This window comes from Heteronotia binoei, chromosome 10 (assembly GCF_032191835.1).
Source record: "Heteronotia binoei isolate CCM8104 ecotype False Entrance Well chromosome 10, APGP_CSIRO_Hbin_v1, whole genome shotgun sequence".
NCBI classification, from domain to species: Eukaryota; Metazoa; Chordata; class Lepidosauria; order Squamata; family Gekkonidae; genus Heteronotia; species Heteronotia binoei.
In genome coordinates, this window is record NC_083232.1 from 61,666,893 (window position 1) to 61,694,861 (window position 27,969).

At 42.5% G+C, this 27,969-nt stretch overlaps 2 protein-coding genes across 3 annotated transcripts in view; one reads left to right on the forward strand and one right to left on the reverse strand.

The window, feature by feature from the left end:
* EFHB (EF-hand domain family member B) overlaps positions 1-23,687 on the reverse strand; it is a 41,522-nt gene extending 17,835 nt beyond the window's left edge. Inside the window, exons 1-5 of one of the 2 annotated variants that reach the window (XM_060248766.1) lie at positions 23,509-23,687; positions 10,787-10,953; positions 7,752-7,814; positions 5,681-5,824; positions 2,505-2,685 (exon numbers count right to left, since the gene is read on the reverse strand). In XM_060248766.1, coding sequence (XP_060104749.1) covers positions 2,505-2,685; positions 5,681-5,824; positions 7,752-7,814; positions 10,787-10,798 — 400 coding nt within the window. In that variant the 5' untranslated portion in view covers positions 10,799-10,953; positions 23,509-23,687. Of the gene's footprint in view, positions 1-2,504; positions 2,686-5,680; positions 5,825-7,751; positions 7,815-8,613; positions 8,721-10,786; positions 10,954-23,508 lie in introns of those variants that run through there. The other variant, XM_060248765.1, reaches the window with a different exon arrangement.
* Positions 23,054-27,969, forward strand: part of RAB5A (RAB5A, member RAS oncogene family) — a 35,903-nt gene continuing 30,987 nt past the window's right edge. Inside the window, exon 1 of the mRNA XM_060248767.1 lies at positions 23,054-23,429. The gene's annotated coding sequence lies outside the window, so the exon portion shown is untranslated. The remainder of the gene's footprint in view (positions 23,430-27,969) is intronic.

A 27,969-nucleotide genomic window follows, 5' to 3' on the forward strand; every position in this document is an offset into this window, starting at 1 on the left:
GAAATCTGAACATGACTAATATGTATGTCCTATCATGGGGTAGCATCAAGACTCTGCAACTGTGTACCGGGTGTGATTTTTTTTAAATCTGCTATTTAAAAAATTGCAAGATGTGCAGAACATTCTATGCACTTGTAATGGCCATTGGATTTGACAGCCTCTCTGTCCAGGGTGCCTTCTTTTGGACTCTCTTACCCCACACTCAACAATGAGAGAGCTGCCACCCCATCTACATCCTGGTTGACTAGAAGCGAAGATTGAAGTCAGTGTCCTGGTTGTTCCTTCCTTATAGCACAATCCAGAGGGGGGGGAGCCTTTGGGAGCAGACAAGCTGCTACGTGGGGGCAGGAGGGGTTTGCGCTGACGTACGACTAGTGCCACCAAAGTGGAGGGGAGTTACATGGGCGGGGGGCTGCCCGAGCACTGCTCTGTCCAAGGGCTGTGCCCGAGCGTGGGCGGAAGTGAGGCAGAGCGTGGCGTTCAGGCAGAGGAGGGGGTGGAGTTGGGGGCGCAGCCAGGCTTAGGCAGCTTCCTGAGCAGTTTGGCCCATGACTCCCTCCCCCCCCTCCCCGAGAGGCACAACATTACACCTGCAAAAATAGCAGCGTGTTCCATAGGCACTCATTGAAACCAAAAACAAAGGTTGCCTCCACCACTGCGGAAGCTCACAAACCCCTTAGGGAGCTGTGTGATTGCCTCACCAATCCCCTTGCGCCCTGGCCTGGCGAGCCCCCTCGCCGGCACCCAATCGAGGCCCCCCCTCCTAGAAATACTTCCACTCTGCCTCGCACAACTCAGTTGTTAGGGACAGAGTCGCATGGTGGGAAGTTCTGCTGGTGAACTCCCGGCCATACAGACTTTGAGGAACAGGCAGGCACGTTGGTGACGGGTTTTGCACCACGTGGTTGCTTTGACAGTATCTTTGACTTGCGAGAGGGAGAGAGAGGTCTTTTCCCTGGGGCTAACTGCTCTTGTTTCCAGGTCTCCACAGGTTCCGGGCTCCCAGAGGCTCTGCATATGAGGACTGTTGCCCATGGCTAGGTAAATTCCATGGCTAGGTAAATTCCCCATCCTCCCCCTCCCCTCACTCTCGACCACTCAGTGTATGAGTGTCTCTGGCACTTGAACCCGGTAGTGGGCTTCAGCAGGGGGCATTTGCTGAGCCCACTCCCCTGTGCTGCTGCCTGCTCTCTTTCCTTGGTCTGCCCTCTGCCACATTCCCAACCCCTGGAAGGGCATGGGGGTGTGTGGCAGCTGCTGTGATGTGGAGAGGTGGGTCAGAGACTGTCCCTTTAAGAGAGCGCCCGGCTGAAATGCAGCCTGCTCTTCCAGCTGCTACCCCTGCAGAAGAAGAAGACATTGGATTTATATCCCACCCTCCACTCCAAAGAGTTTCAGAGCGGCTCACAACCTCCTTTACCTTCCTCCCCCACAACAGACACCCTGTAAGGTGGGTGGGGCTGGAGAGGGCTCTCACAGCAGCTGCCCTTTCAAGGACAACCTCTGCTAGAGCTATGGCTGACCCAAGGCCATTCCAGCAGCTGCAAGTAGAGGAGCGGGGAATCAAACCCGGTTCTCCCAGATAAGATTCCGCACTCTTAAACACTGCACCAAACTGGCTCTCCAGGTGCTCTTGATTTCTGTCTCCGTTTTGCAAGTGGGACTCCAACACAGAGGCTTCCGCATGTGTTGCTCCATTGCCCCCCACCCCCACTCCCTCAGCTGCTTCTGCCTGCCGCTTGGAATGGAGCCCCGCCCATGGCAAGACTGCACAGCATGCTCCAGGGAGACTTCCTGCCACTGGCAGAGTCTCTGACAATGGGAGGGAGTGGGGGGATTGATGGTCTCTCAGGCGCGGGCTTTCTGCCCCCTCACCCAGTCACATGCAACGGGCTGGCCAATTCCATGGTCCCGTGCGAGCCTGCGCCTCCCCCAGCCCCGCCTCAGCAGCCAGCCAATGGTGTGCACCTGGGCAGAATCACCATGGCAACAGGTTCTCTCTCGCTTGTCGGGCCGCTCTTCCCCCTCCAAACGTGGCATAACGTCTCCTCTTTGGAAGCCAATGAGCGGCGCCGTAGATCCGCCCATGCCCGAGCGGCCGTCCGCCATGTATATCTGGATTGGGCTGCCCTTCTCACTAGCAGTTTTGGAAGGGGGAAGAGCATTCACCATAAGAACGTAAGGGAAAAGCCAAGAAGCTGTTCTTATATCCAGATGACAAGAAAAGGCATTTTTGCATACATTTAAATTCTGTTGAACTCTACTTATACTGTTTTTATTAATTTGTGATGCTGTGAAACTTGCCTTCTTTAATTAATGCAATTTAATTTTAAACTGTTCAGACTGATACAGTCCTAGTTGACTGCTTTTTGGTACATTCTGACCAGAATTCTTGTTTTAATACAATAGCATTTTGAGCAACAGTTTGAAGTGTAACGAATTCCACAATAAATCATAGTTATTCTATATGAGAGTGAATAATGGTGTGCTACTAATTCTGCTACCTCTGATGGTTGCTACTCCAAATGTAGTGTTAGTCAAATCCAGTCCTTTAGGTAATCTTGATGCCAGATCATGGCACTTCCCAAGGGGTGCTTCACGATTGCTCCAATAAATATATTCTTTCTTCTCTTTCAGTTTTTGTTGAAAGCTTGTTATGGGAGGTGGATTTGCCAGTAAGGCTGCCTGAAGATATTTCATATAGTATAAGATACAAACAAACATTTCACACTTTCAAAAGGAATGCTACTGCATGAATCCTATTTGCTTTTTGAAACATTAGTGCTAACTACACTGATCAATACAGCTAAGCTATGCCTTTTATTTAAAGCTTCACTATCATAACATTTTGAAGTTGTATACATATGCACCACTTAATTACTATTTCTGAACATTCATTATTCAGGGAAAGTATCAAACATCAATATAACACTTGTTCAGCTTATGAAAAATGCAATAACCAATATTTCATCAAAGACACTACCTGCAATTATCTCTGAAATACCTCATCTATTTTTAAATATGTTTATTTTGGGGGGGGGAAAGACTACAAACAAATGACTAAAAGCACATGACAACCCGATTTGAACCATACTTTTTAAAGAAAACATTTTCCTGGGGGTAAGCCCCACTGACTAGAATGGGACTAACTCCCATAAATATAATTTCTGGTGGGTAGGCATGTTAGCAGTGGTGGACCGGCCAGGGTGTCAGCTTGCCCAATGGCAAGTGAGTCCCTGATGAAGTGCCCCCCTCAAACCTTAGACCATATGTTAAAAATATTAATGACCTTTTAGTAGCCGGAAAATTAATAATAGGCATTCGAGTATTGTTACTGTAAATTTACTAAAATTTATGTTGTATTTAGGTTGGCAGCCTCCAGGTGGGGCCTGGGAATCTCCTGCTTTTACAACTGATCTCCAGTTGGCAGAGATCAGCTCCCCTGGAGAAAATGCAATCTGTATTTACATTTAGTATTTACCGTATACTGCCAATAATATGTGCAATATATGTACACTGTAATTACTAAAATATACATACATTTATTTTGCAAAAGTTTTAATTGTACCTTTTTCCCACTTATGTATTTTTGAAAATTTTATTATTGCTTATAAAAATTAAATGATAGCCTTAGAGTTGTGAGTGGGCCCCCATGTCTCCTGGCAACCAATATTTTTAGACCCCGTCCACCACTGCATGTTAGTCTAAAGAAGAATAGCAAGATGTGAGTCCAGTAGCACCTTAAAGACTAACAAGATTTCCAGGGTATATACTTTTGAGAATTAAAAGTCTACTTCACTGGACACAAGTAGGAACTATGTGTATCTGACAAAGGGTTCTTTAAATCTCAAAAGTTTATTCCTAGGGATGCCAGTTCCAGGTTGGGAAATACCTGGAGATTTTAGCAGGGTTTGGGGATGGAAAGGACTTCAATGGGGTATAATGCCATAGAGCAGGGTTTCCCAAACTCCCCCCCCCCCCCCGTGGCCTGGTTATTTTGACACTTCTCCTTCATGGCCCACTAAAATTTGGGAGTGGAGCCAGGAGACTTTGGGAGTGGAGTCGGGAGACAAGAAATTATGTACAAACATGCTTAAAACTCTTGCAATATTTTGTTTAGGAAAGGTAGGAGAATAGGGGGATTTTGCAATGCAATTTTAAAAATAAAAATCAAGAAAAAGCACAAGAGTCACAGGGGAAGAAGACGAGGGGAAAGAATGACAGAGAGAGAGAAAGAGAGAGAAGGAAGGAAGGAAGGAAGGAAGGAAGGAAGGAAGGAAGGAAGGAAGGAAGGAAGGAAGGAAGGAAGGAAGGAAGGAAGGAAGGAAGGAAGGAAGGAAGGAAGGAAGGAAGGAAAATGGGGGAAAGACTGCCTGACAGAGAGAGAGAAAGAGAGAGAGGGAAGGAAGGAAGACGGGGAAAAGACTGCCTGACAGAGAGAGAAAGAGAGAGAAGAAAGGAAGGAAGAGGGGGAAAAGACTGCCTGACAGAGAGAGAAAAAGAGAGAGAAAGAGAAAGAAGGAAGGAAGAGGAGAAAAAGACTGCCTGACAGAGAGAGAAAGAGAGAGACAGAAAGAGAGAAAGAGAAGGAAGGAAGGAAGACAGAGGAAAAGACTGCCAGAGAGAGAGAGAGAGAGAGAGAGAAAGAAAGAAAGAAAGAAAGAAAGAAAGAAGAAAGAAAGAAAGAAAGAAAGAAAGAAAGAAAGAAAGAAAGAAAGAAAGAAAGAAAGAAAGAAAGAAAGAAAGAAAGAAAGAAAGAAAGAAAGAAAGAAAGAAAGAAAGAAAGAAAGAAAGAAAGAAAGAAAGAAAGAAAGAAAGAAAGAAAGAAAGAAAGAGACTGCCTGACAGAAGGGGGCAGTTAATAAAGCAAATAGGGTTGTTTTCTGGGGCCCTTCCAGACATTGACATTGACCTGGAGTGGGAAAGGGAGTGGGGAGGAAGAAACTCTCCCCCCACCCAACCCGTGCCTGATCAGAGGGAAGCCACAATGAGGCTAGGGCCACTTCGGCGAGACCGGGCTGATTCTAGCATGCTGAAGGAGGCTTTTCCCCCTCCCCTTCCAGAAGGAAGAGAGGGGCAAAACTCCTCCTCCAGCCTGCTCTTCTGAGAACATCGAATCAGGCCGGTCCCCGTTGAAGTGGGTAGGGCCTCCCAGCTTCCTCTGATCACGTGGGTGGGGGAGGGGGCAGAGCACGGCTCGGGCACTGGGAAAGGAAGGAAGGGGACGGGCCCTGGTGGTGGTGGCAAGTCAGGGGGGGTGACTGAGCGGTGGCACTGCTCCGAAGGGCAGGGGGGCAGTGGCAGCGAGGGGGGCGTCAGAGGGCAGGGAGTGGGGGCCCGGCTGCTTACAGGCCGCAGACTGGTCCCGGTCCGGGACCCAGGGTTTGGGAACCTCTGCCATAGAGTCCAACCTTCCAAAGCAGCCATTTTCTCCAGGTGAACTTATCTCTGTTGCCTGGAGATCAGTTGTAATCACAGGAAATCTTCAGCTACCTACCACCTTGCAGCTGGCAACCCTACAAAAATCTTGTCAGCCCTTAAAGTGGGACTGGATTATCAGTTGTATTCTTACATGGAAAAGGCATAACCATGTTCATCCCTTAATAAAAAATGCATTTCAAAATCATACAAACAAATGGAATATTTTTGCTGAGCAAAAGAAAATATTTAAAATCCTTACCTTTATTGAGGGCACGGTTTTTATACCATGTATCAAACGAGATGCAGTATCAGGGTCGTTTGCTCGACCATAAAATACTCTTTCTCCCCCCAGAGGTGGATTGCTGGTGTTTCGAAACTTTTTAACAACAGGTGGAGTAAGAGGCTATAAGGCAATAAGAAAACAGTTTGTCAGACATCCTGTATGGCAAATATCACTAATGGTCATAAATGGCTTTAGATTCCTGTGCAACTAGATGAAAAACTTAGATTTCCCTTTACATTAAAAACAATTAGCACCTCAGACAGAAGAGGTAACATTTCCAAAATGCAAAGAGAGTCTGTCTTAGTAGACATAATAAAAATGTCATATTTATTATATTTTCACATTTAATTTTATGTAAAGCATCTGTAACTTGTGACTTGAACATTTGCTGCAGTGAAGCATTTGGAAACTTCAACAGATTCAAAGAGTCAGTGACTAATGTCCAAATATCTGAAGAATAACTCACTATGAACTATTACTAATGAAAGACCACCTCAAAACAAAAGAAATACAGTTCACCCAGAGTAGTAATGTCTCTTTTCTTGAATTACAGAGCTCGGGCTTCCATGCTATTATCCTTACTGTTCAGAAGTATGGAGTTGTAATTAGTATTGCAAATGTGTCCTACATTTTGTGCCTCCTGATCTTTTGTTGAAGGATGGAACCAGAATTAAAATGGAAGGAACCACCAAAAACAAAAAGGACTTTGTGGCACCTTAAAAATGAACAGATTTATTGTGGCATACGCTTCCATGGACTTTATCAGTAAGAAGCATACCACAGTGTAGTAAAGTCAGGTCACAGAGGTAGAACCTTCAGCCCCATGTGCATGATTTTATACAGACCAATTTCTGTATCAACCATCCATACCAAACCTTGAGTTTCTTTAACAAAGTACCAAAATTTCCACATACAAATAAATCCTTGAACTAGAAAGTAAATAATATATTATGGGCAATTTTCTGTAGCAAGGTTAAATTTACTAATATATGCAAATAATCCTTGAATTAGAAAGTAAATAATATATTATGAGCAATTTTCTGTAGCAAGGTTAAGAAAAGGAACACAATTCCCCTTTCTGTTTCAGAGAGCAGCACTGTTGGTCTGCAATAGAACAGTTAGATTTGAGTCTATTAGCATCTTAGAGACCAGCCCTGGAAATCTATTTGGTCCTTGAGGTGTTACCGAACTCAAATCTAATTCTTTCTGTTTGTACCCCCATTTACCTTAGCTTCAGGAAATAACTATCAGAGCCTTCCCAGTTGTTTTTGAGCCAGTGTGGTATAGTGGTTAGCATGCTGGATTAGGGCCTGGGAAACTTATGTTCAAATCACCACTCTGCTATGAAGCTTATTAGGTAATGTTGGGCCAGTCATTTTCTCTCAGTGTAACGTTTCTTACAGGGTTGCTATGAGGAGAAAATGGAAGAAAACAGAACTATGTCCTAAATTCTTCAGAAGAAAGGCAGGATGTGTGACAGATGTTTAAAACATATTTTCCATTGGTTCATACAAATGTCAATTACTAGGAAAAAAGGTTGTGTGCTCAGATCTGTGTAGGTATGGAAATCAGGACTTTCTTGACAGCGGAATCCCATGTTTTGCTTTTCTTCTCTCAAATGGTTATGTTCAAATGGGAACAGATACCCCACTTCCAGATCAATGTTTTCGTGAGATACGTTCCAAAAGGGCACTCTGCATGATATGCTACTTAAACCAAACAAAAACATGCATCCCTATGTTTTTATCACAATGACAAAACAACTAGCAACCATTGTATGAAAGACAAGCAATGCAGGAAACTACTGCTATCCCAAATCTACTACAGCCAATACTAGAAACTTTATCTCACACATAACCCTAAACACACTTTCAGCTTCATTTATATTGTTCATTAATGTATGTGAAAGTTGTTAATATATAGTAGAAAGCCTAAAATACAGGAAGTAGAAGATACTATGCATTTAGACAGCAACTGCCTACAGCAGTTCGAATATGGGGAAAACTTTCAGTGAGCAATAAAGAGGCATAACAAACAAAGTACTTACTCGGGGTAAGATTTCTGTGAGACAACTAGCAGCTGTTTCTCCAATTGGTGCCAGTTTTCCAGCCTACAAAAAGCAAGCAGAGATTCTGTAGATGAGGACATGAGACCACAAGACTATGTTCATCTCACAAATTCCTCTGAATGAGGTTGAATGACTTTCATGTTGGATTTGCTTATGTATGCTGACAGGAAAGATTTTTCCAAGTGAGTACATAAACATCCCTTCATTCATGGATGTACAGATCCTGTTATCATTCATTTATATACTCTCCCTCTCTCCAAACACGCAGCACCTTGAATTGAGGCAAGATATAGCTGAGCAAGTGCAGGATGAATTTCCATCAAGTTCTATACATGGATCTTGGGCTAGTTACAGTACTGATATACAGCAGAAAAGCTAGGCTGTGAGAATAACATGGGAGGGCCTTGCACACCACTCAGAGCTCCTTGGAGAATTGTAAACAACCACCATTAATAACATCTTCACTCCTCAATATATGCACACAGCAAACCCCTAATAGGGTGTCAGACCAAATCCACACATTGTTGGATATTGCACTTGCATCTGCAGCAGGATCTTCCTGTGTGGACAAGTCAATTCAGTAATCTCATTGTCGCAGTGCAATATCCAATAATTTCTAGTCAGATTTTAACCTTTGTCAGTTTTAGCAGTGTTTCTCTAGATCCTTCTGGGAGTTCTTCCTATTTGTCACTCCGGACAATGATCCTTGCTCCTTCCCTCTATCGTGCTTTGGGGATTCAGAGAAGAGGACTAAGTGGACAGAAAACATCAAGCGAGAAAGCAAAGTGAGGAAGGGGGAAACAGTGAGAGACCGGGAAAGGAGCAGTCCGCCGAGACTCACAGTGGGGAGCTCTGGAAATCTGTCGATAAACCTCCCTCGATACGCTGGCCCCACGGCCCCGCCCAGACCCTTGACGGGATTTCCCCCCACCATCCCGACCGAAGGACTGGGCTTGCAGCAAAACCCAACCGCTGCGGCATCCGCAGGGAATAGACTGTTTACACCGGTCACTTAGCAACAGAGTGACTTTAGCGGCTTCTCTGCCGGCAGAGGGAGGGAAACACTGCCGAGAACCGAAGCCTCTATTTCTGTGCTTATTGTCGTCCTTTGTGATACCGCCCTTAGATCCCAGAGCTTAATTTGCAAAAAACAGAGGAGCTGGAGAAGGGGTTGCCAACCTCTCGGTAGATCTGAATATGTCTCAGCTAATCTTTCGACTACAGACATCAGTTGCCCTAGAGGACACGCTTGCTTTGGAGGATGAAAATCTCTCCCCACCCCAAACCCAGTCTCCAGGGATTTCTCAGTGCAGAGTTACCAGCCCTATGGTGAAGGCTGGTGCGATCCTAAACACAAATGAGTAAGTCTTGCAGGAATTCTTTCTGTGTCTACATCTTCAGGATTGCACTGCACTGAAAGATTTGGGGAAAACACCTTTCCTGTCACTGTTTAATAGCCCTAACTGTATTTACAAAAGAGCAGTAAAGTTTGTTCAGGAGAGCTGAGCTACGTTAAAGGGGCCAAACTGCTCGCTTCCACTATGCAAAATTATTTCTGACGCCTGTGTAGGTAAGACAGAGATCTCGAGTGATATCTGGACCATATACACGTATTTTCATGCATGCATATGCAAAGGAACAATTTATACATGCAGATTTCTGTCAACTCATGTTCTCCATAACTGTGAAAAATTTATAGCTCTTTTTTTTTCTTTTTATTATTCAGGAATTATATACAGAAGAAAAAAGCATTCATATAGCACAATTGTGCCAACAATTCAAAATATCAGATTAAAAGAATAAAAGCTCACTATACAGCTTTTTATAACTCATGCTTATCTATCTATCTATCTATCTATCTATCTATCTATCTATCTATCTATCTATCTATCTATCTATCTATCTATCTATCTATCTATCTATCTATCTATCCAACTCTATATAAAGGTTCTTGTTTTTTTTAAATGTGTTATGTGAATAAGTTTTATGTTGCTTTCAGAATCATTCCTATGCAGTAAAGGGAGTTTTGATTTTATAAAGTACATTTCTTCTGTTTGAACACCATTAGATGGTGTTGCAATGACATACCTCCAGCAGCCTGGTATATCCCAAAAATTCCCCTAGGAAATTATGTGCTGTTTCCAAAATCTTTGTCATTATAGTGGGCAGGGGGAGGGAAGGTGGTGTAATCTGATTTGCATCTCAGAAACTAAGCAGGGTCAGTACTTTGAAGAGAGACCACCAAGGAAGCCTCTGCAAAGGAAGGCATGGTAAACCACCTCTGGTTCTCACTTGCCTTGAAAGCCCCTTGCTGAGGTCACTATGTTAGCTGTAATTTGACAGCACTTAACACACAAACACACACACACACACATAACGGGCAGGACAGTGGAGAAAGGCATGTATCTTTTACATCCCTTGTAATGCCATTTTAAGCAGGTCTATTCAGAATCCTGCTCAAGTATATTCATTGTGGTTTACTCCCAGGAAAGCATTCTTAGGTTTGCACTGTCATTAGAGGTAGAACCATTTTGTTACTGAGGTGGGAGGTATTTCCCTTCAAACACAATGGAGTAACCAGATGCAGCACTTAATTTCCACCCATGAGTTTAAGCAGGGCTTTTTTCCCCAGGGGAAACACAGCGGAATGGAGTTCTGGAACCTCTTTGTGGAAACAAAATTCTCAAAAAACGTTTAAAAGTTCGCAAGGGGAATCCATGTGTTTCTCCTTCATTTCCCTCTTGAGAGTTCTGGCACCTCTTTTTTCCAGAAAAAAAGCGCTGAGATTAAGTATGTATGTGGTGTTTAAAGATGTACATGCAAGAACACTGATGGGATGAGGACTAAACTGTGCAGTCCTATGATAATTAATGTAAACTCTGCATGGGATTGCACTGTAAAGGTACAAGATCTGAACTAAATTTCAACAGTAGCTGAAATGGACAGAAAGCAAGAACGAATCTGAAACTTGTAGATTACCCTTGTTTACATCTGAAATTGTTGCTTTACAGTACCTTTATTTTCATTCTTTCCACTAGATGGCCTCAGTTCTCAATTAAGTTCAAGTTTTAAAAAATGCAGTAGTGCAGTGATATTCAGTGGGCTCAGGAGCCACAATGGCTCTTTAACATGCAATCCGCAGCTTCTGAGCACTTCTGAGCACTGATTCGAAGTGTGGCTCCTGAAACATAGGGCAGAAGGGCTTGTGACTGACTGCTAGTTCCCACCTTGAAACAGCTGTAACAAAAGAACAGATAAACTGGGAAGCATACGCCTCATTCCAGGGTGGGAAGAAAATGTGGTGCTTTCAGTTGATGGTAACTGTGAATATGGCTTTCTGCAAGCTGCCACTGCATTAGTGAGATTATACTCACATGGGCTCTTTAAAGCACTTTTCAGGTCTTCAGTCACTGCACACAAAAAATACAGTCCTAAATGAGTACATATCAGGTTTCTGATGCCACTATATTATAGAAGGCAAACAAATGTAACATAATAATTATGTGTAAACCTCAGGTAGGGCGAAAGGACTATAAATCAGCCTTGCAGCATAGCCAGTCAGATTAGTCAAAAAGTGTATTCTGTTCAATCCAATATGTAAATTACTGTAGAACTGATAATATTGCAATGTGTATAGTTGATAAAACCATAAATACTAGAAAAATTCTACTGATCAATCTGTTATTTTAAAAAGAATTCCTCTGTCTGCTTTGCCTCAGAAACTATATCACATCACCAGGCTCACTTACATCCCTTTTGTTCCTTCTTTTCCTCATGTTTATCCACCCAGAGAGCTGGTATGGGATGGTGGTTAGAGTGTCAGACTAGGATCAAATTTTCATCCTGCCATGGAAGTTTGCTGAGTGATCTTGGGCCGGTCACTCTCTCATCCTTATCAACTTCACCCAGTTGTTGTGAGGATAAAATGGAGGAGGGGAGAATCACATTGTAAACTACTTGGGGCCCCCTTGGGGGCAAAAATTAGGGTATAAATATCTAAAATAAAATAATCTGCAAGACACGTCCATTTTCATCTCTGCACTTTCCATTTCCATATCTACACCTTCTGCAAATGTGATCTCTATGTGTCAAGCACTCTCCTTTTCTTTTTATCAAATTGCTTTCCTTTAATAATGCTTAGGGTGAGCATTATTAAAGGAAAGCAAGGTGAGGCATCCCCCTGGAGAAAACAGCAGCTTGGCGGGTAGACTTTATGGCACTGTTGAGGCTGCCCAACAGCCCCACCGCAAAATCTTCAGAAATTTCCTCAGCCCAGTATTGGCAAGCCTACACATCCTGCAGCCTTCTTCCACAACTGGGAAGCTATTTTTTTCCCTGCTGATAGCATTTGTCATCTGGTCCTGAGTTGCCCAGAGCTTGTCTCCGTGGTCAGGAGGGGATGGGTTTCAATGGTCCCAAAACAACATGAGACGCACACTTCTAGACCTGCTGCCATAAGATTGTGTCAGGTTTACAAAAGCCTGAAAGTACTATTTGCTTACTGCAGGTTGAGAGGTTGGCTAAAGCCATCGGGGAATTTTTGCATTGGTAAGATTGGAACCACCATTTCCCCAGATCACAAGTCATTCTCTTGGCCACTGCACTGTACTGGCTCATGACCTGAACTTTTAAGCAAGTACTTTAGCAACATTTCCCCTGAGCTAGTTTGGTCACCTTTTAATTTCCATTATTGCCAGCTATCTTTTCCTTACTCCCAAACTCTCTGCCCATATGTAGTTTCCAACCTTTGCTTTCCATTGTCAGTTCAGTAGGTAAATCCTCTGAGCTAGGGTTGCTGACCTCCAGGTGGGATCTGGGTATCCCTGGGAATTACAGTTTACCTTCAGACTACAGAAATCAGTTCTTATGGAGAAAATGGATACTGTGAGTGGATTCTGTGGCATTGTACCACACTGAATTCTCTTCCTCCTCAGGCTCCATCCCAAAATCTCAAGGAGTTTCCAAACCTGGATCTAGCAACCCTTCCCCACCTCCTCCATCAGTGGCCAGGGGAGACCTGGCAACCCCGCTCTAGGCAGAGACCATGTCAGTTCTGTGTCCTTTTGCAGGGGTGTCAGACATGCAGTTTGGGGACCGAATTAGGCCCCCAGAGAGCCAGTTTGGTGTAGTGTTTAAGTGTGCGGACTCTTATCTGGGAGAACCTGGTTTGATTCCCCACTCCTCCACTTGCACCTGCTGGAATGGCCTTGGGTTCCCCATAGCTATCGGAGGATTTGTCCTTGAAAGGGCAGCTGCTGTGAGAGCCCTTTCAGCCCCACCCACCTCACAGGGTGTCTGTTGTGGAGGGAGAAGACATAGGAGATTGTAAGCTGCTCTGAGTCTCTGCTTCAGGGAGAAGGGCGGGGTATAAATCTACAATTCTTCTTCTTCTTCTCCTATCAGGCCCCTGAGCAACTGGCTGTCTGCTTCCTTCTCCCTCTCTCTTGCTTCCTTCTGCATCACAGCTTGCTTTGCCAGGCTTGCTCAATTGCACAGAAGCTACAGAGCAAGGCCTCTATTTTCTCCATTGGCTGAGGCTTCTCTCTTGGGGAGGAAGGAGGGAGGAATAGCTTGCTTTGCCAGGCTCTCTCAATTGCATAGTAGAGCTACTTAGCCAAGCCTCTTTCCCTTCTATTGGATGAGGCTCCTCCCCATCCTGGTCTTCTGGGGAAGGCAGGAAAGGGCCAGAGCTTCCTTTGCCCAGTTCCATGGATCCCATGGGAGAAATACAAAGAAAACATCTTTAAGACCAATTAGTGCTAACGTTTTAAGCATGTTTTAAGTTTAAAAGAATATATATTGTGTTTGTGTTCTTTTTAAAATTTATATCTCTGCTACCTATTCTTAAATAGGTACACACATCGCCTGGCCCAACATGGCTTGGCCCAACCTGACATGGCCCAGCCCAACAAGGTCTCATTTATGTCAGATCTGGCCCTCATAACAAATGAGTTTGACACGCCTGCTTTACAGCATGTATCTATGGTATACTATTGGTGGTAAATAAATAAGTATTAATAAATAATAGTAGTAGTATATGCTCCTAAAGGAAGATGGTAAAAGCATGAGCAGGATCAGGTAACTTGGATCATGATTGAACTGTGATTCACTTAGTTTTCTTTGTGTGCCGAGATTTCTGGTTCATCCTGTTTATCCTCTGAATTGTTTCTATGAATATATAAGTGTTTAGGAATGTTGGTGCTGTGTCAATCAGGTCACTCCTGCTTTCTTCCGAGCCTTACTCCCATAACTGGTCACAGTTTTCAGCCCATTGTTCAGGTCATTATCTCCTGTACATAACTGGCAGCTCCCCCCCCCCCCATACCTTTATACAAAATAAAATGTATTTACATTTGCTTCTGTGCAAAATGGTGTAAAGTCACTTTCAGGTGAGACTCAGATTATTTCCTCTAAAAAGCTGAATTTTGTACAATAAAAAATATCTATACTGTGATTCAAAAGTTCTATAACACAGCGACTGTGTGTCATGGAGCATAAATTCTATAATTGATCTATGTATCATGCTTTTATCCAGCCTTTCCTTCAAGGGGCTCAGGGCATTCGACGTGATTCTCCCATCCATTTTATCCTCATAATAACTCTAGGAAGATTTGTCTGTCTCCCTCTACTGCTTTTCTCCAATGGTTGAAAACTTCTGTTTTCTTTGGTATACCCTCAATAAATGCCATCGACCTTGCTTGCTAATTTTGGTCTTACTTATGCTTATATTTTTATTGAATTATTATATATGTATTTTATTCTAGATGTTTTTAATGCTAAAGTATTTTAATATTTTCATGTTCACCACCCTGGGGATTCTATTTGGGTGGAAAGGCAGCATAGAAATATTTTAATTGATCAAATAACCATGTGGTTGAATTTGACAGAGAGTAAGTGACTGGCCCAAGGTCACCATGTAAGCTTCATGACAGAGAGGCAATTCAAATGTAGGTTTTTCTGGTCCTAATCTATCACTCTAACTCAGGGATGGCCAAACTTGCTTAACATTAAGAGCCATACAGAATAAATGTCAGATGTTTGAGAGCCACGAGACATGAACATCAGATGTTTGAGAGTTGCAAGATGGAAGGCTGGCAAGCAGGCAGGCAGGCAAATAGATGGGGGAAGGAGAGTGTAAAGAAAGCAATTTTAACTTTAAGTGCATTCTCCAAGCTTCTGGCCGGCTTGGAGAAGGGATTTAAAGAGAGAAATACCTTCTCTCTTTATGGCTGACAGGATGGCGGGGACTCTGAGAACCACACAATATGTGTGAAAGAGCCACATGTGGCTCCTGAGCCACAGTTTGGCCACCCCTGCTCTAACTATTATATATCTGGCAGTCATATGGTTGTTTATCCTAAGCATGTATATTGAGTCATATTGAATCCAATGGGATTTACTCCCCAGCCTAGTAAGTAGGCTATACTTCTAAGCATGTCATTCATTTCTTTTTTTTAAAGCATGTTCAGCGCAATCATTATCTTGCTATGCATTAATTTGAACTCAACAAAAGTGTGCTAAATTTACTTAGCATGTTGCATAAACACCATTAATTGAATTGTGATTTAGTTAATTTTCTTCATGTGCCCATGATATCTCATTTGGTTATTTTGTGCGATGCACACATTTTTGCCTGGAATAGATGCTTCTGAAGTATTTACAATAATGATTATTTAGACTGATTGGAAGATTGTGTCTGGAAAAAAGTTTCATATATAAATTGCCCTATACTGTACATTAAATGGTAGAACTAGGAAGTGGATTATCATAAGAAGTATTAAAGTTTTCTTTCCCAAGTAATGAGGGATTGTAAGGACTTTTCAAAAATGGTAAAGGACAGTCAATCAGCTTTAGAAGTCAAAGCAGGAACAGCTATATATTGTCCTTAAATATGGAATGAAGAAGATGATATTGGATTTATATCCTGCCCTCCACTCTGAAGAGTCTCAGAGCGGCTCACAATCTCCTTTACCTTCCTCCCCCACAACAGACACCCTGTGAGGTGGATGGGGCTGGAGAGGGCTCTCACAGCAGCTGCCCTTTCAAGGACAACCTCTGCCAGAGCTATGGCTGACCCAAGGCCATTCCAGCAGGTGCAAGTGGAGGAGTGGGGAATCAAACCCGGTTCTCCCAGATAAGAGTCCACACACTTAACCGCTACACCAAGCTGCTACGACACCGTATGGTACTAGGTTGTCAACAGGCCTGGAGAAAAATGTTCTGTTCATTTAACAGAGGTTGAGTCTTAATGTATAGAAACAGGAAGCTGAAGTTTTTTGAGGGAATGGAGGTAAATAATGCCAACTGGTACATGGTGCGGTATTATGCCTCTATAAAAGGATCAGGTCATTTTTTTTTCCTCCTGGCAGTCCACAACTGTATTGTTGCCAGAGATACAGTTGCCAACAACTTGGAGGGGGAAACGTCCTGCCCCAGAGGTTTAATGTGATGTTATTTGCCAGGAGATTTTATCTGCACGTCATGAAAAGCTTCCACTGCCCATTCCAACATTTCAAAAACTGGCATATATGACTATATTCATTTATTTATATTGTGGGTTTCTTCCACTGTTATTAAGATGCTTTAGGTCCCTTTTAAGGAGAAAAGTGGAAACACACACACACACTATATTCTGGAGTTATCCGAATGGTTATCTTAATATCTGATATCCTAATAGTGCACTTACAGTGGAACCCTATGCAGTGTCATTCTAGGCTGAGCCCACTGGGTTGGATCCACTGGTCTGCTGTTGAAAGGAACTTGGGTCTTTCCCACATTCCCCTCCTGAGGCTGTGTGACCCGATGGGTTGGGGAAGCTGCAGTTGGGTGGGGCGAAATCACTCTCTTCTATCAGTGGAGCTGCACTGATGGAAAAGGCTGAAAGGGCAGTTTGTCCCTTTCCTCACTGCAGCCTTCTGACCAACCCTGGATTAACTATTAAACAAATAAGCACATGCTTAGGGCACCAAGGGTAGGAGGGCACCTTGAGATATAATATTTTTCTCAGTCATTCCTTATGTTTTGCCTATTTGTAAGAAATGAAAGGCAGTGGAACCACTAGCACCACGAAGAGGGGCAGCGGGGACACCTATGCAACAGGGCAGGCTGGATGCCTTCTCTCAGCTAAGTATAGAAACTGATTTGTTATGCCAGATTAATTTTGAGGACTTGATCAATGACTGCAATTTTAAAAAGTAGGAGAAAACTTTAAAAAGTATAAAGTTATAAGCAGGCAGCAATAAGCATTATTTTGCATCTTTTGGTCCATGTATATTGAAACGTTATATATCAGCAAGGTTAGAAAGCAATGAAATAAAAAATGTTTTGTTTCATACAAATAATGATATTTCAAAAAAAAATGTCCACCAACATCAATTTCTGTAGAAAGAGGATTTTCAAAATGAAAAAGAATGCTCTCGAGATCATGTAATCTTAATATTTTGCCTTATAATCTTTGGGAGGGTGATTAAAAATAGTTTTCAATAATTTTTTTGTATTTGCATTTTTTCCTCATAACAATTTTATTAAAAATGCATTAAAAAAGTGTTGAAAATCTGCTTTTTCTGTTGTCCTAGTTATATGTAAATAACTATTTAGCATTAGATAAATAAAATGTTTTTAAAAGTTTATATTTAATAGTTGTGGGGGTGTAGCCTGGAGGAAAACAGAATTTGTAATTTGAATTTCACCTTCAGCACTTACTGTTAATGTCTTGTCAGTTAAGCAACAGAAGAGCCAAGGAGGCACCACTGTTGAGATGTGCTTAGGGCATCAGTTGGCCTTAATCCAGCCCTAGTCTGCAATGGGTCTATTGGGGGAAGCAAAAAGTGTGAAAGATGTGACCATCAGTGTCTTCTCCTTACAGATCACCGAATCCCACTCAGCTTTCAATGACTTTTGCCTAGAGCAACTCTGCATAGGATCTAGGGTTGCCAACCATAAGGTTGGGCCTGGAGATCTCTTGGAATTACAGCTGATTTCCAGGTCTCACAGATAGTTCCCCTGGGGAAAATGGCTGCTTTGGAGGGAGTCATCTGTGCCATTATATCCCACTGAAGTCCGTCCCCTCCCCAGGATCCACCCCCAAATCTACTGGAATTTCCTAACACTGGGATCAGTGTTACAGTTGCTTAGAAGTCTAATGATGAATATTCTCCATTACTTTTTTCCTTTGAATGTAAAGTTTCCTGTGCTTTTGATAACTTTTAAAAACCTGATTTTAGCATTTTTACCAGTTCTGCTTAAGGATTTTGAGATGGGAGAATCAGAACAGTGCAATTGTGCGCCTCAGAACGAAGGGCAGTCACTGTGGCCTTTCTTAGGATCTTTTGTCTGATTTAAAGAAAAACAAATTACAGATGTCTTTGAGTCTGCCCTCATCTTGAAGGAGATGGGAAGTTTTACATGCTAGCTGCAAGGATTTGGACTTTGACCACACGACAGCCTGCGGTGATCAATTTGCCACTTACTTTGTAGACAAAATCACTCAGATCTGCTCTGGATTAGATGCCATCATAGATGCATGTTCAGATGAAGTACCTTTGGCATCTACTTGTCGGATTCATACACTTTTCAGCTTGTGTATGTGGACAGGAGTCTGCATGGGCCTGCAAGACTGTCCTCTTCCGGCTGCCATTCAATTGACTCGGCACCAGTATTTAAGAGAAGTGGAAGAAGGCTGTTGCCACCAGAATAGCACCAACTCAATATTCTGTTTTAATCACTGCATATCTATTTTATTACTGAATGTGTAATTTTAATACATTAATTTAATTGTTTGTGGGATTTTATGTTGTGAGCCGCCCTGAGCCTGCTTCGGTGGAGAGGACAGGATATAAATCAAATCAATCAATAAATGGGGAAACCTACCACCTGTGTTCTCAACCCTTGCCCTTCCTGGCTGGTAAAAGGTGTCTGGGGAACTGGCTGAATGAGTAAGACAAATGGTAAACACTGCCTTGAGAACGTGAGTTGTGTTACTCATGCTCAAGGAGGCAGTGATTAAACTTGTTTTTTTTTGGGGGGGGAACCCTCTGAGACCTACTATGCTGGAAAATTTCTGGCCAGTCTCTAATTCATTCTCAAATAGTGCTTGAGTGGATTGTTGCTTCTCAGCTCCAGAGTCTCTTGGAGGAGTCTGATGTTCTGGACCAATTTCAGCCTGACTTCAGGCCAGGATTTGGAACAGAGACTCCTTTGGTCACCTTGTTCAATGACTTCTACTGAGAACCAGCCAGGGGGAATGTGACCTTGCTAGTTCTGCTGGATCTCTCAGCAGCTTTCGACACTATCGACTATAGTATCCTTCTGAGCTGTCTGTCAGCACTGGGACTAAGGGGCACCATATTATGGTTGTTCAAGTCATATGGGGGGGGGGGGGTTTGTCTCAGAAGGTAGTATTTGGGGATTCCTGCTCTCCCCTGTGACTGTTGGCCTGTGGGTACTGCAGTGTTTCTTCTTATCCCCCATGCTATAGTACAGGGTTTTCCAAACTTTTTCCCCCCGTGGCCCAGTTATTTTTACACTTCTCCTTCATGGCCTACTAAAATTTGGGAGTGGAGCCAGGAGACTTTGGGGAGGAGCTGGGAGAGAGGAATTATGTCATTTCCTATGGTGTCACTTCCAGGTAAAGGGCCAAGTGATGTCACTTCCGGGGCACGCCCCCAAACCTGCCTCTTCTCCTGAAGTAACTTTGTTTTCAGCAAAATCTCTCTGAAACTCATGCTGAGCCAAAATGGGGGTAGAAAGTGGGCAGTCTGCAACTTTTTCATATATTCCCAGAGTCTGCTCTTTCCACCCCCACACCTGCATGCACCTATGTTTGTGTGTTCTTCTCCAGCTTGCAAGCACTCCTAATGCCCGTGTTCAATTGCCTGCACCACTTACACACCACTTCCTCAACAGCACTGGTCACTGTATGCAGTTGGGAGTGACGTTGGCGGATGGAAAGAAGGAAAATGGAGCTCAGGCTTTGCAGCTTGTGTCATTCTTCAAGCTTAACTTTTATCTGCACAACAGAGACGTTGGGGGATGGAAGGAAGGAAAACAGAGCTCAGGCTTTGCAGCCTGTGTCAGTCTTCAAGCCTAGCTTTTATCTGCACAACACAGAGACGTTGGGGGATGGAAGGAATCCTGGATTTGGTCCTAAGTAATGCCCAAGACTTGGTGAGAGATGTAAAAGTGATCGCGCTGCTTGGGAGCAGTGACCATAATGTTATTGATTTCACCGTTTGTATAAATAGGGAGTTGCCCAAAAAGACCGCCACAACCACGTTTAACTTTAAAAGGGGTAAATTCTCTGAGATGAGGAGGCATGTGAGGAGGAAACTGAAAGGAAAGGTAAATACGGTCAAAACCCTTGGGAAAGCTTGGACACTATTTAAAACTATAATCCAAGAAGCTCAGATAAAATACATACCACAAGTTAGGAAAGGCACAAACAGGTATAAGAAAAGGCCTGCATGGTTAACAAACAAAGTAATGGAAGCTGTAAAAGGTAAGAAAGTCTCCTTTAAACGGTGGAAAACCAGTCCAAGTGAGATTAATGAAAGGGAACACAGGCTATGGCAAATCAAATGCAAGACTGTGATCAGGCAGGCAAAAAGGGACTATGAGGAGCATATTGCAAAAAACATAAAGACCAACAATAAAAATTTCTTCAAATATATTAGAAGTAGGAAACCAGCCAGGGAGGCAGTGGGGCCCTTGGATGACCATGGGGTAAAAGGATTACTGAAGGAGGATAGGGAAATGGCTGAGAAGCTGAATGCATTTTTTGCCTCCGTCTTCACTGTGGAAGATGAGAACTTTTTGCCCACCCCTGAACCACTAATGTTGGAAGGGGTGTTGAAAGACCTGAGTCAGATTGAGGTGACAAAAGAGGAGGTCCTACAACTAATAGACAAATTAAAAACTAATAAGTCACCGGGTCCGGATGGCATACATCCGAGAGTTCTGAAAGAACTCAAAGTTGAACTTGTGGATCTTCTAACAAAAATCTGTAATCTTTCATTGAAATCTGCCTCCGTTCCTGAGGACTGGAAGGTAGCAAATGTCACCCCCATCTTTAAAAAGGGTTCCAGAGGAGATCCAGGAAATTACAGGCCAGTCAGTCTGACTTCAATACCGGGGAAGTTGGTAGAAACCATTATCAAGGACAGAATGAGTAGGCACATTGATGAACACGAGTTATTGAGGAAGACTGGGTTCTGTGGGGGAAGATCATGCCTCACTAACCTGCTACACTTCTTTGAGGGGGTGAACAAACATGTGGACAAAGGAGACCCGATAGATGTTATTTACCTTGACTTCCAGAAAGCTTTTGATAAAGTTCCTCATCAAAGGCTCCTTAGAAAGCTTGAGAGTCATGGAGTAAAAGGACAGATCCTCTTGTGGATCAAAAACTGGCTGAGTAATAGGAAGCAGAGAGTGAGTATAAATGGGCAGTCTTCGCAGTGGAGGATGGTAAGCAGTGGGTTGCCGCAGGGCTCGGTACTGGGTCCCATGCTCTTTAACTTGTTCATAAATGATTTAGAGTTGAGAGTGAGCAGTGAAGTGGCCAAGTTTGCGGATGACACAAAATTGTTCAGGGTGGTGAGAACCAGAGAGGATTGTGAGGAACTCCAAAGGGATCTGTTGAGGCTGGGTGAGTGGGCATCAACGTGGCAGATGCGGTTCAATGTGGCCAAGTGCAAAGTAATGCACATTGGGGCCAAGAATCCCAGCTACAAATACAAGTTGATGGGGTGTGAACTGGCAGAGACTGACCATGAGAAAGATCTTGGGGTCGTGGTAGATAATTCACTGAAAATGTCAAGACAGTGTGCGTTTGCAATAAAAAAGGCCAACACCATGCTGGGAATTATTAGGAAGGGAATTGAAAACAAATCAGCCAGTATCATAATGCCCCTGTATAAATCGATGGTGCGGTCTCATTTGGAGTACTGTGTGCAGTTCTGGTCGCCGCACCTCAAAAAGGATATTATAGCATTGGAGAAAGTCCAGAAAAGGGCAACTAGAATGATTAAAGGGCTGGAACACTTTCCCTATGAAGAAAGGTTGAAATGCTTAGGGCTCTTTAGCTTGGAGAAACGTCGACTGCGGGGTGACATGATAGAGGTTTACAAGATAATGCATGGGATGGAGAAAGTAGAGAAAGAAATACTTTTCTCCCTTTCTCACAATACAAGAACTCGTGGGCATTTGATGAAATTGCTGAGCAGAAAGGTTAAAACGGATAAAAGGAAGTACTTCTTCACCCAAAGGGTCACAAGAAAAGCCAAAGCTAGCCCCGCCCCCAGCAAAGCATGAGCTCTGCTCTGCTTCTTTTCGCATCTCTCTGTTGTGTAAAGAAAAGCTAGGCTTGAAGACTGGCACAGATTGCAAAGCACAAGCTCCATTTTCCTTCCTTAGAACATAAGAGAAGCGGCCACAAGCATAGCCACCTTCAAGAGGAGGTTAGATAAAAATATGGAGCAGAGGTCCATCAGCTTGTGCTTTGCAATCTGTGCCAGTCTTCAAGCCTAGCTTTTCTTTACACAACAGAGAGATGCGAAAAGAAGGAAGCAGAGGGCGGGGCTAGCTTTGGCTTTTCTTGTGATCCGGTAGTGAGGCTTCTGTGGCCCAGTACCGGGTCACGACCCTGAAAATGGGATACACTGCTATCCTATATATTTATATGAAGCCATTGGGAGAGGTCATCAGGAGGTACCGGTCATAGTGTGTCACCAATATGCATATGATACCCAGCTCTACCTTTCTTTTTCACATAATTCCAAGGGTATTTTTTGATGTTCCTAATAATCCCTGGCATAGTTTCTCTTTATCACTACTGCAGAACACTGGGTCAAATAACAGATTTGCAAAATTAAAGTTTCCCCTCCCCCATAACATCAGCACCAGTTCCAGACAAGAGAGGTATATAAGAGCTATCCCCAAGATACAAGCGCATAGTTACATAAACCTGTGCTCTAGCGTTTAAAAGCTTTCCAAAAGGACACAGGAGGACGCTCATCACATCGGAAGGCGGGGGAGGCACGGTTTCCTAATTCCGCCCAGCAGGATACACCCTATCTTTAATGACTACGATAGTTAGATTGGATATCCGGTAGAATTCAGCGAGCCCTACTCGCCTATAGAGAAGGAAAACTGCACAGTGACAAGGTATACCGGGAGTCACGTGGCAAGCTTCAATAGGCTCAGACATTGCAGCGGTTGAAGCAGAACAGGTTTTTCAATTACACCACGAATTACACCATGCCCCCCACCCTGCCCCGTCTCCCACAATCCTTGGCGCCGACAGCCAGGACTCCCCGGTCGAAAGCGTCAAAGAATGCCCCTCACTACGGCTCTCTTCGGCAACAACGGGCGACCAACCCACGTGACCAACGTAAAGCGGAAGTGATACGAGGTGGGCGTGGTGACGTGGCAAGAGGAAGTGGCGTGTTTGTGTTTTGGTGCGGTAGGAGGCGGCGGCGAAGGAGACGGAAGTTGGCGGCCGCCCCCCACCTTGAGGCGCGGAAGAAGCTCAATCCCTCACCTTCTGAATCCGAGCCGTTAGGTGCTGACGTTCGCCGGCCTTCCTTCAGTCAGTCATTTGCTTGCTTTCCGATAGTGGACTGAAGTGGTAGAAAGGCCGCTGCCTCCCGTCACAGCCAGGTAACGCGCTAAGGCCGAAGTCGGTGGGGGAAGGGAATGACCCGGGTTCAGAGAAGCGAGCGGGCGCGCTCCTGCTTACCTGCTGGCCTCCCCCTTTTCTTTAGCGGCGCCTGCGGGGCCTCCCCTGGCGGGGCAGGAAGTTTAGCAAGCCTGGTTCCTTCCACTTTCAAAATGGCGCCCCCATTTTCCCCACTTCCTCTTACTCTTGTGTCAACCAGTGAGGCGGGGTCGATGGCAGAGTTGGAGGAATGGATTGAATGAGGCGACAGTTTGCGGAGCCGCTCAAAGGATGGATTTAGGAATGGGAGAGGAAGTCGCACAATCAAGTAGGAAGTGAGAGGTGATGGGGAATCGGCACCCTCCAGTAATGTGACCGTATTACTTCAAGAAAGGAGACCCGAGGGGACTGTATTTTGTGTTACAGGATAACCAAGGGAGAAGCTCTTCTTTTTGCTTGAGGTTGTTCTACTGGGTCAACAGCATGAACAAAATCAAGCAGGATGAAATAGCATTAGCAGGCTGGAATGTAGTAATGTTAAACCAATTCAGAGGTGGAGATAAAACAATATTAACTCACTTTTATATTGCTGTCTTTTTGCTCAAGTTTGCCAGCACAGGTGGTTTGAGGGTAAGAGTGAAAAACGTTTATTAAAAAGCCACGTCCTGTAAAAATATGCTGACATTACTGATGGTTAACTCATGTATTCTTTGAAGCAGAGTAGAAACATCTAGGAAACTATTTTGTCTCTTGAAGATACTTTTATTTTTAAAAAGTAAGGGTAGGGTGATGTCAATACGTACTTATATTTGATTGCTTCAGTAGTGTCAAATTCATTTGTTATGAGGGCTGGACGAGACCAGGGCTGGGATTGTTACGAGGGCTGGGATGGGACATGTGTGTGGTAAAATGTACTGCTGGGTAGCAGAGAGATAAATTTTATAAAGGACACAAACACAATTACATTTAAAAAAAAAAAACCTAGAATAAAACATGCTTAAAGTATTAGCACTCTAGCAATGTTGTGGTCAGTATCGAAGCAAGCTCTTCCTCCCCAAGAGAGGAGCTTCAGCCAATGGAGAAAATGCAGGCTTTGCTCTGTAACTCTTGTGCGATTGAGAAATCCTGGGAAAGCAAGTTGTGGCACAGAAAGAAACGAGAGAGGGAGAAGGAAGCAGACTTGCTCCAAAGCCTGATAGGAGCCCTCTGGGGACCTGATCCATTCCATGGGCCACACATTTGACACTCCTGGCTTACATAGTTGGTAAGGCTGTTGGTACTATAACTCTAGTTCAAGCTATATTTAAAGCTAGAACTATAAATCACAGTTACAGACTGAGTTGAGACAAGTTAAGCTCTAGAAGTAGAGGAGTATGTAATACAGATTTTTTATGTATTTCTTTGGGTTTCAGTAAATTCACGAACAAGTTATTCTTTCAGTGATTAGTCACTATTTTATGTACAGGTTCAGAGTCAGTCTGTTATTGAATGCCAGTATCTTGGGGGACGCTGTAGGAAAAAGCTGTTGCCTTCATATCCTGATGGTGGACTTCCTGCTACATCTGGCCTGTCACTGTGGGAGAAAAGATATTGACTTAGTGGATCTTTGCTCTGATCTAGCAAGGTTCTTTTTGTTCCAAAATGTTTTAAATAGATTTGTTTTTGGAAGTATGTATGTAAACTGATTTGAAAAATCAACTTAATTAGAATGGTCTTTAGGTTGCTATTTGTGTGACATTAGTGATTAATGTGATAATGAACCCTTAATACTAAGTCACTATTTATTTTAACATCTAGCAAATAAGGTAAAATAGATATACAATAAACCTATAAGAGCTAGAATAGAGCTATGCAGAAATGTAAAGTTCAGCTGTAGGATGTAGCAGCTTCCATGCATTAAACAATAAGGCATTGTCTCGAACTTCAAGAAACATATTGGAAATATTCCAGAATTCGTACAGCAGGATATTCTATCCAGTTTAGGATCTACCATTCCACTGAAATTCACCCCAGTAATAATTTCTGCTTCCACTAACTCCTTCAAATTATCCATGAATAATGACGCGTGGAAATATTTATTCCCAATATCTTACTATATTGATGTCAAATAACTTTTAACAATTATACATGTATTTATTAAAAATATTTATATTCTATTGTCCTGAAACATAGGACTCAAAGCAGCTTACAAACTGTAAAGCCATAAAATGTAAAATAATAACTCTGTATCCAAGTACAGCAAGACATCCATTACTTGTGCCTCTCTTATTACAAAACTCAAGAGTGGTACCCAATCTGTTCTTGACATCACTAAGATCTCAGTAACTTGTTTCAACAATTGTGCAAAAAATTAAAAAATGCTGCAATCGATTAAGGGATTGGGGGAAAACTGCAACCCCTCCACCCCAGTCACCCACTGAAACAAAATTTAGATAAGGTGGTAAGCAGGTTCTCCCATCCCAGTCAGCAAGTAGATCTTTATTCTATCTCTGAACAGGGAGTGAAGTTGAAACACTGCTGGTCGAATTAAGAACTGGTCAAAGTTGTAATCTATTAAAACTATTAAAATGGCAATACCCGTAAAACAATTGTTGAAAGAACAGAGTTGTAGTCCAGTAGCACCTTTAAGACCAACAAAGTTTAATTCAGATACACTTCATCGAACAATAGTATGAGATTGAATTAGCAGCCCCACATATAAAGAGTGGGCAGTGAATTAGTATGCAAAATAGTGAAAATGTTTTTAGCAGATTAAAAGAATAACCAGTTTGGTTCCTGGTTATCAGTGGCCTGGGTTGAACTGGGAGGGGGACAGCAAAGGTAATAAACATGTAAGAATTGGAGATGGATGTGTCCTTGATGGTGTGAGTCTGTCATTGTGTTTCTAAATTGTAAAGAGTAACAAATTTAATTGAAATGGAATGGTTATAGAAAACAATGTAATCAATTGGTTAAGTTTATTGTTTTTAATACTATAGCTCAATATTGTTATTTTTAAATGATTCTTGAAACTCAAAGTAAATAAAACCAACAGTAGAATCTAAGCACTTAGGTGGAAGTGATTTATTATTTGCTTGTGTGATAATTCACTTGTCGGGAACACTTCAGTTTTATTTTATAAGCTAATTTTCTATAGGGAATGAAGAGTACAACTATATAATGAAGTTAATCAGTACAATCTTCTCATAAAATGGCTCCTTGATACTAAGTGATTTTGACACACACTAAACATAGACCTGGTCAAACTTGAAATGCATGTGTCCTTGGTATACTGCTCCCTCGTACCAAACAAATAACTAAGAGTACACTGCTATGGGCACTTGAGAACAAATTCCATACAGCTCGGTTTGATTTGTGACTGCATAGCATTGAGCACTCAGTTGGGTTCAGCTTGAATTACATGGCCCTCATAGAGGTGTTGCTTATACTAATTATACCATCAGATTGAGGTTGCATTCTTGGATAACAATTTCAGTGAACATAGTGGGACTTCTGAATACATAGGATTGAGCTGCATCGTTTTATTGACTATAGGTTATCACATTCTTATTAAAAGTACTCTGAACCTACCATTTTGATTTCTTTCTGGACTCTGAAAAATTTAGTATCCAAAGTTCAATTAAGTAGTTAAAGTAAATAAAAATTAAAGTTGCTGATGCTTTGAGTTTCTGATTATTTTTTCTGATTATTCTTCAGTGTGATAATATTGTCTTAAAATATAAGTACAATATCTTATGAATGCCAGACTTTTTTATACTGATATCTTTTTTCAAATCAAATTTTATGTATCTGTATGTTAACAAAACTTCCGTGTCCTAGAAAATGAATATTTGGAGTAATCTGTATCTGCTTTAAGACTTATGTTTCGTTCTTTATGACAACAGAGGAAATATTTGTTGAAAGTTACAGCATTGTATAACATTGTTACACATGATGTAATTGAAATTGAATGGTTATAGAAAACAATGTAACCAATTGTTATTGTTTTTAGTACTGTAGCTCAATATTGTTATTTTTAAATGATTGTTAGCGGTCCTGAGTCTGCTTGAGGAGAGGGTGGGATATAAATCCAAAGTAAATAAATAAAATAAATATTTCAATAATCTATAACATGTTGGTTCTTTTAATATAGAATTTAAATTTATCTAAAAAGACAGATGCAGATCAGCTTAGTAGCATAATTTATAGTGACACCCCAAACAGAATTGCACCCTTCTAAGACCATCAAAGAATGTTCAAGGCAAGAGATGTTCAGAGGGGGCCTGCCATTGCCTGCCTCTGTGTCTTCTTAGTATTTATATAACACTGACAGCATTTTGAGTGTTTTACACACCATCTTGTTCTTAAAACAGTCTGTTTGGTAGACTAGTATTATCTACATATTGTAGATGGAGGACTAAGGCTCTGAAAAGTTTTCTTAAATTCACAGAAGTGGCAATATCTGAACTGAGTATTTTTGAGGTAACAAATTATTTTAGCCATCTTGCTATATGAGTTCCATAGTTTTTGCCTTTAAAGATATAATGACCAATTTAAAAAGAG